General features: G+C 33.8%; 1 protein-coding gene across 3 annotated transcripts; it reads left to right on the top strand.

Annotated features, from left to right (window-relative positions):
* Positions 1-6,512: 6,512 nt before the first annotated feature.
* On the top strand, positions 6,513-7,849 carry LOC143902329 (uncharacterized). Of its 3 annotated transcripts, none has more exons than XM_077415121.1 (4): positions 6,513-6,719; positions 6,912-7,095; positions 7,290-7,473; positions 7,673-7,849. In XM_077415121.1, exons 1-4 carry the CDS (start codon positions 6,606-6,608, stop codon positions 7,683-7,685), a joined length of 495 nt encoding a protein of 164 aa, XP_077271247.1. In that variant the 5' UTR covers positions 6,513-6,605; the 3' UTR covers positions 7,686-7,849. The 3 variants fall into 3 exon arrangements, 2 of the variants coding, with proteins under 2 accessions (XP_077271247.1, XP_077271257.1); XR_013258333.1 differs by having other exon boundaries at positions 6,514-6,719; positions 6,912-7,105; positions 7,296-7,483; positions 7,668-7,849; XM_077415131.1 differs by having other exon boundaries at positions 6,515-6,719; positions 7,290-7,483; positions 7,668-7,849.
* Positions 7,850-9,323: the final 1,474 nt, after the last annotated feature.

Genomic DNA, 9,323 nt, shown 5'->3' with positions numbered 1-9,323 from the left:
CACCACTGCCTAAAGCCTATGCCCTCCCTAAAATACACAAACCTAATCATCCGTTTAGAATAATTGTTTCTTCAATTGACACAGCTTTATATCCTCTTGCGAGTTTTTTACAAAAAATTATTTCTGATAACATACCAAAAACAAGAAGTTATGTGAATAATAGCTTTGACCTATACAGTACGCTCTCTGGTATGAAAGTTTCAAATTCTAATATTCTTATATCTTTAGATGCGACCTCGTTATTTACAAATATTCCTCTGAATCTAGCATTGGAGAGTATCAAAAAAAGATGGTCACATATTAGAGAAGGTACTAACATACCGAAAAAAGAATTTTTAATTGCCATTGAATTAATTTTGTCATCCACATACTTTAACTTTAACAACGCTATATACAAACAAACTTTTGGTACTCCCATGGGATCTCCATTATCCCCAATTATAGCTGACATGGTTATGCAAGATTTAGAGGAAACAATTTTAGAATCGATTGGTTTCAATTTGCCGTTCTATTTTCGTTATGTTGATGACATAATTATGTCGATTCCACGTGACAAGGCTCAATACATCCTAGATAAATTTAATAATTACCATGATAGGCTGAAGTTTACAATCGAATATGAAAATGACCGTACGTTGAGTTTTTTAGATCTAAAATTACATATTATTAATGACACTATCCACATAGATTGGTATCACAAGGATACATTCTCTGGTAGATATCTATCCTACTATTCGAACCATCCAGAGTGTCATAAAATTGGCACGATATACAGTTTAGTGGACAGGTCCATACTATTGTCCCACCCTATATTCCAAGCAAAGAACATAAAATTGTGTATTAACATACTAATGAACAACGGTTATCCTATAGATTTGATCTTTATGAGAATTAACATAAGATTAAGGACATTATTCGATGGTAAACTTAAGCAGAACAAAAATGCGAATAGAGTTGACACTAATGTTGATGTTGATAATGACTCGGAAGAAAATAGAAGGAAAATTATTGTTATTCCGTTCATTAACAACATCTCTGAAAAAACAGCACACCTTTTCGATAAAAAAGAACATATAATAGGGTATAGAGTCCTCAACAAATTGGACAAGTTTATCAAAACACATAAAGATACCAATGCATTATGCTCGAACAACAACTGTAATTTATAAAATCAAATGTAATGATTGCGACGCCTCTTACGTGGGGCAAACAAAGCGACAACTGAAAACAAGAATCAACGAACACAAAAACAATTATAAATTAGACCCATCCAGACATTCAGTCATTACAGAACATATACTTAATTTGAATCATAGTTTTAATTGGAACAACCCGGAGATTTTAGATTTCGAAACGAATTACTACAAGAGACTAATATCAGAGATGATACACATCAAAGAACAAAAAAATGGTATTAATTCCAATAAAGACACTGAATTGCTGGATGGTTCTTATTTTAACATCCTAAACGAACTTAGTAACAACTCATAGGGAGTTAAACATTGGTCTATTTACATCATTGTTGTCAACCGATTCTGACACGGAACGAAAATGCTCAGTCACACACAAGATTCGACACGATACAGTTCCTTCTGAAAACTTTACTAACTCGAATTTGCTATGGTCTCAGTACGTATAAGTGCAATAATAGCCTTAGATTTACCCACGTTGACAAGTTTTAATTTATAATTTACAAAAATATTAATTCAACCATTGACTCTTGATTACAGTTTACACTTTCATCGTAATTATTGACTCTTGATTGTGACGGACAAAAAATCACAGATTGACTCGATTCGTTCTCACTGCCGACTGAGGAATTAATCATGGATTTTATCATTCGACGTTTAATTAAGATTGATACACAACGATTCCGAATTTTTGTTCAGCAAGTATACACCTTATCAATACTTTAAGGACTTCATCAGTATGTAATAATTTAGATTTCAATGTTATCTGTATGTTAATTTCGATGTGGAAATTTGTTACTCTTGACACATGATTCGTGGCATTTCAATTAATTGTTAAAATTGGCTGAGGAAGGCACAGTGTTGCCGAAACGTACCATTTGTAATGTTACATTAATAAATTTTGAAATTTTAACGTCTAACATTGCTCGTTATTGGCCGGCAACCTATTTATTAATTATAAATGCTTATTCAAAGTGGGCGGAAGTTGTCGACATGAATAAATGCACAACGGTACCGAGAGTTATTGAAGAGTTTAAAAGAGTTTTAGTCAGATTCGGATTACCGAAGCATTTAGTCACCGACAATGGTACGCAATTTACAAGCAAAGAATTTAGAGCGTTCTGTACAAGCAACGGGATCAAACAAAGCTTTACAGCACCGCATCATCCAGCAACAAATGGTGCAGCTGAGAACTTTGTGGGAACTTTTAAAAATAAAGTCGATAAAATTATGCAAAGCGGGAAATCTCTTGATTATGCTGTTAATCTTTTTATAATATATCATTTTTTCGTACAATTTGTAAATAAAATATTAAATATGACGAATCTTTATAATGTTAGGAAGAACTAAAAGAAATACTCGGAAATAAAAATGATGCTGAATTGCTATATAAAGCTCTGCACGAAAAATGCCAGCAATCAGATGAAAATCCGGGAACTAGCAAAGGTGTCTCTAAAGTACGTGGTAAGAGATTTTTCTCCAGGGTAAAAAAATAATGTAAATGATTATGTAAATAATACTTAGATAATAGTTAGTGCAACATTATATAATCTAATAAACATTTTTTAAAACATATTAGAAAGTGTTTGTGCCATTATGTCAGACCCAACCAATCACATTCAACTCGACAAGCAGGCTTATAACGTAATTTTACCCGAGAAATTGCGGCAATTTGAAATAATTAAAATTAGTGCTTAGAATAAAGAGAAAATTTTATTTTGCAACAACGAATTGTTAGGCAAAAAGCTGCAAGAATATATAATTGTACTATACATGTATAATCAATTCTAAAATAATTTTAAAAGTTTCAGGGTTTCTTGGCAAAATATTTAGAATCTCACGTCATGTATATATAAGACGTATATTTCTTGTAATTAAAGGTCAAGCTCGTGTGTGTCAAATAATAAATAGGTTGCCGGCCAATAACGAGCAATGTTAGACGTTAAAATTCAAAATTTATTAATGTAACATTACAAATGGTACGTTTCGGCAACACTGTGCCTTCCTCAGCCAATTTTAACAATAAATTGAAATGCCACGAATCATGTGTCAAGAGTAACAAATTTCCACATCGAAATTTACATACAGATAACATTGAAATCTAAATTATTACGTACTGATGAAGTCCTTAAAGTATTGATAAGGTGTATACTTGCTGAACAAAAATTCGGAATCGTTGTGTATCAATCTTAATTAAACGTCGAATGATAAAATCCATGATTAATTCCTCAGTCGGCAGTGAGAACGAATCGAGTCAATCTGTGATTTTTTGTCCGTCACAAACAAGAGTCGATAATTACGATGAAAGTGTAAATGAGACCATAGCAAATTCGAGTTAGTAAAGTTTTCAGAAAGAACTGTATCGTGTCGAATCTTGTGTGTGACTGAGCATTTTCGTTCCGTGTCGGAATCGGTTGACAACAATGATGTAAATAGACCAATGTTTAACTCCCTATGAGTTGTTACTAAGTTCGTTTAGGATGTTAAATAAGAACCATCCAGCAATTCAGTGTCTTTATTGGAATTAATACCATTTTTTTGTTCTTTGATGTGTATCATCTCTGATATTAGTCTCTTGTAGTAATTCGTTTCGAAATCTAAAATCTCCGGGTTGTTCCAATTAAAACTATGATTCAAATTAAGTATATGTTCTGTAATGACTGAATGTCTGGATGGGTCCAATTCCGACACGGAACGAAAATGCTCAGTCACACACAAGATTCGACACGATACAGTTCTTTCTGAAAACTTTACTAACTCGAATTTGCTATGGTCTCATTTACACTTTCATCGTAATTATCGACTCTTGTTTGTGACGGACAAAAAATCACAGATTGACTCGATTCGTTCTCACTGCCGACTGAGGAATTAATCATGGATTTTATCATTCGACGTTTAATTAAGATTGATACACAACGATTCCGAATTTTTGTTCAGCAAGTATACACCTTATCAATACTTTAAGGACTTCATCAGTATGTAATAATTTAGATTTCAATGTTATCTGTATGTAAATTTCGATGTGGAAATTTGTTACTCTTGACACATGATTCGTGGCATTTCAATTAATTGTTAAAATTGGCTGAGGAAGGCACAGTGTTGCCGAAACGTACCATTTGTAATGTTAAATTAATAAATTTTGAATTTTAACGTCTAACATTGCTCGTTATTGGCCGGCAACCTTGTATATTTCTTGCTCTTTTTGTGCATATGCATTTATATTTATGCATATTGTACGCTTTTCTTTATGCATACCGATATTCTAAATATATCTATATGTTGCCTTCTTGCATCGATTTATATAATATTTAATCTTATTGGCTGAACACACACACACACACATATGGAAAGGAACAAATAAAGGGTATAAATAAAACACATCCTAACTAATTTATAATTTTTTCTTATCTACAAATATTTTTTTTATAACACGATATCTTATTCTTATCTCTTTTGTTGAAGAAAAATATAATGTGAAAAATAATTCTTTAATGGAATCTAAATACAAATTTTATATTTCAAAATTCAATATTTTGTACTACGTGTCAGAGTATTATTTTATTTATTGTTTCCCTTGTGTTTCTAAAATATTTATTACTCTAATTGTAAGCAGAATTAATCTTATCTTAATTAATATACATACAATTAGTTTGCGCATATGTATATATTCCATGCAATATAAACCGCAATGATTGTTACCTTTGATTTGTTGCGGCACTTCGAAGTATTGTAACATGAATTCACTTTAACGTGTAAAATTTATAATATGTCTTATTTTCGACGTATAACAAAATATACTTACGAGAAATGTATCCCATTTACTTTCAAAAATATAATGGCGTTTGACAATTTTTATGCGTAATTGTTCATTCTTTTATAAGAATTTAAAATAATGTATTTTGTGCAAATAATAGGTACATGCTGAAAAATGAAAAGTATCTCTTTGAAGTTTTTAAATTTACATAACAGGTCACCTTTTTGTCTTTAGCTCATCGAGTTCACCGAAAACCAATCGCTGCGTTTTCGTCAAAGATGTTTCCTAATCAATACAAAGTATCAGTCGCAGTTTGAACTAACAGTCTTGTCAAACAAACTTTGGAAAATTTCTCTATCATCAGGCTGCCAATAATCATACTCTATCATTAGAATATTTAATTCATTAGAGCGTAACGTTTCGATTCTTTTCTAGCGTCGACTAAAGGATTAGAATAATGTTCAGTTTGGACCTCCTAAAGATAGAGATAAAAAATTCCACTTTATATCAAGAGACACGGTAGTGTCTCGCGCCAAGTACACGCGGAGCGAGACCGACCGTGACTCTTTTACGCGACGCGACGGGTTGCGAGTACCCGAGATGTTGAGATCTCGATAACGAGTGAACGGATCAAGTTCTAAGTAAGCTTGATCGATAGCTTGGGGTCCAATTAGGGGGGGGGTTTCTCTCATAATATTCCGCTACGTGCCCTACGAGCGGAGATATTGCGACGCAAAGTCCAAATGCGAAAATTTATTTTTAAGATACGTCGTCTCCGTCAACCGCTTTTCTTTATAACATACATGTAACAAACAGAGAACGTCACTTTCACTTTTTCGACACTGGCGGCTAGCGGCGTTAGTGTCGCAGTGCAGTGCAGTGCAGACAGTGCGTTCGTTTAGAGCGCTATCCTGTCAGTCAGTTCATCATCTGATCAGTTAACCTATCTCGATCGATCGAGAGACACGGTAGTACGCGCGGACCGATCGTGTGACTCTTTATTACGCGTCGCGAGGTAAGGTGCGACAACGCGCGCATACGCGCGTACGCGAAACGGCAGTAACACCGTAATCGTGCCGGCGATATACTGAATTGAATTGCTTCGTGCTTATCTAAAGATTTCGTATCCCTACATTGGGTGCGTTCAGCCGATACTTCGCTAGCCTAGCAATCGTGAGTAGTCGCTCGTTTTCGCTCGTTTCCTCTCCTTTGACCCAATGGATTAAAAGGAGAGGAAACGAGCGACTGCTCACGATTGCTAGGCTAGCGGAGTATCGGCTGAACGCACCCATCTACTATCGCTGCCGGAAAAGAAGGTTCTCTACGCTTGGCAGAAAGCAGAAAGTGACGACTGACACGTTCAATCCCGACTTCGTTGATCGCAGAAGAGCTCAACTCGAGGTACGTTTCCGATTTGCAATTAAAAAATTTTGTGCGATGAATGATATATAGGCTACGGTCAACGTGATACAAATGCTTTGGAGCGTTCTTCCTCTCCTTCTTTCTTCATTGAAAGAAAAGAGAAGAGGAATGCTTCGAAGCATTTGTAGTGTTACGTTGACCGTAGCCATAATATCATATTAATATTTAGGTCAAGGATTGCCATTTAAAGCTGGTACGTTTGATGGGGCTGTCAGTATTTCTGCGCTTGTGGTTGTGCTATGCAAGCAAAACTTTGCACAATCCTACAAGACGTTTATATCGTTTCTTATCAACGTTGTATGCATGTCTGTCAAGAAGCGCAAGAGCAGTGTTACAATTCTATCCAGAGAACGGTGAGAACAGGTTGTTGATATTATATATCTTGATATATAGGCTACGGTCAACGTGATACAAATGCTCTGGAGCGTTCTTCTTCTCCTTCTTTCTTCATTGAAATAAAAGAGAAGAGGAATGCTTCGAAGCATTTGTAGTGTCACGTTGACCATAGCCATAATATCATATTAATACATTATTTTATTTTTTAGGTCAAGGATTGCCATTTAAAGCTGGTACGTTTGATGGGGCTATCAGTATTTCTGCGCTTGTGGTTGTGCTATGCAAGCAAAACTTTGCACAATCCTACAAGACGTTTATATCGTTTCTTATCAACGTTGTATGCATGTCTGTCAAGAAGCGCAAGAGCAGTGTTACAATTCTATCCAGAGAACGGTGAGAACAGGTTGTTGATATTATATATATCTTGATATATAGGCTACGGTCAACGTGATACAAATGCTCTGGAGCGTTCTTTTTCTCCTTCTTTCTTCATTGAAAGAAAAGAGAAGAGGAATGCTTCGAAGCATTTGTAGTGTCACGTTGACCGTAGCCATAATATCATATTAATACATTATTTTATTTCTTAGGTCAAGGATTGCCATTTAAAGCTGGTACGTTTGATGGGGCTGTCAGTATTTCTGCGCTTGTGGTTGTGCTATGCAAGCAAAACTTTGCACAATCCTACAAGACGTTTATATCGTTTCTTATCAACGTTGTATGCATGTCTGTCAAGAAGCGCAAGAGCAGTGTTACAATTCTATCCAGAGAACGGTGAGAACAGGTTGTTGATATTATATATATCTTGATATATAGGCTACGGTCAACGTGATACAAATGCTCTGGAGCGTTCTTCTTCTCCTTCTTTCTTCATTGAAAGAAAAGAGAAGAGGAATGCTTCGAAGCATTTGTAGTGTCACGTTGACCGTAGCCATAATATCATATTAATACATTTTTTTTTTTTTAAGTCAAGGATTGCCATTTAAAGCTGGTACGTTTGATGGGGCTGTCAGTATTTCTGCGCTTGTGGTTGTGCTATGCAAGCAAAACTTTGCACAATCCTACAAGACGTTTATATCGTTTCTTATCAACGTTGTATGCATGTCTGTCAAGAAGCGCAAAAGCAGTGTTACAATTCTATCCAGAAAACGGTGAACAGGTTGTTGATATTTTATATATATCTTGATATATAGGCTACGGTCAACGTGATACAAATGCTCTGGAGCGTTCTTCTTCTCCTTCTTTCTTCATTGAAAGAAAAAAGAAGAGGAATGCTTCGAAGCATTTGTAGTGTCACGTTGATCGTAGCCATAATATCATATTGATACATTATTTTATTTTTAGACGTAGCTGTTGATCCGTACAAAATTACCTTTTTAAAAAAAAGGTAAAAAAGAGCGCCAAGTACACGCATAATAGTGTATATGTATTATGTTGTTACCCTGTTATGTTGTTACCTCGAAAAAAACAAAGTGGTAGTATTATACCTCCAAATAGCTTTATCCTGTACATACTGTTTATACAATGCGTAATATACTACAAAAAGGCGTGATATCCGCACAAAATTACCTTTTTTAAAAAAAGGTAAAAAAAAGGCGCCAAGTACACGTATAGTAGTGTATATGTTGTTACCTAAAAAATAAAGAAAGTGGTAGTATTATACCTCGAAAAAACCTAAGTAACAAGTTTTAGATCTTTATATCTCGAAAAATCTCGAAAAAATCTAAGCAGTAGTATCTTTATTTCCAAAAATTATAACCCAAGTGATACACGTCACAAAATTATGTCACCTTATCAAAAAGAAGAGTCGCGCTTCAAGTGATCTATTACAATTACAAAAAAGAAATGATATCTCTTTAAATTAGAGCGCCAATTACAGAAAGAACATGTATATTGCCTCAAAAAATAATTGTTGCACTACTTTGAAAAATCTTTACATTGTGTCAATTAGAAAAGAATGTATAATAACAATTTTATAAGATTAAAAAATTTTATTTAAATTTAACAAGGGAATACAAGATATTTAAATACAAAGTTATTTACATGTGTATTTTTTAATGGCCACAAAGAATTACAGAGGTAACAGTACAAAATAAAAATATTTTATTAAAATACATAAATTTTTCTTGTAAAAAAACTTGGCGCTGCTAGACCTTTTAAATAAATAAGGACAACAATAAATAAAAATAATTAGAGAAGAATGCAATGGGAGTAATATTAAATAATTATCAGCGTGGATGTGGGAGTGAGTGATATGGGTGTGCGTGATTACGCGGACGGCGGATAATGCGGCTTATAATTAAGTATAGAATAAGTTTATTTATTTATTTAAAATTTCGAGGTCTAGCAGCGCCAAGTTTTTTTACAAGAAAAATTTATGTATTTTAATAAAATATTTTTATTTTGTACTGTTACCTCTGTAATTCTTTGTGGCCATTAAAAAATACACATGTAAATAACTTTGTATTTAAATATCTTGTATTCCCTTGTTAAATTTAAATAAAATTTTTTAATCTTATAAAATTGTTATTATACATTCTTTTCTAATTGACACAATGTAAAGATTTTTCAAAGTAGTGCAACAATTATTTTTTGAGGCAATATACATGTTCTTTCTGTAATTG

The sequence above is a fragment of the Temnothorax americanus genome, unplaced genomic scaffold (genome assembly GCF_048541705.1).
Source record: "Temnothorax americanus isolate GAGA-0224 unplaced genomic scaffold, ASM4854170v1 Scaffold101, whole genome shotgun sequence".
Classification (NCBI taxonomy): Eukaryota; Metazoa; Arthropoda; class Insecta; order Hymenoptera; family Formicidae; genus Temnothorax; species Temnothorax americanus.
The sequence above is the reverse complement of the archived record's forward strand: the minus strand, read 5'-3'. Positions and strand labels throughout refer to the sequence as shown.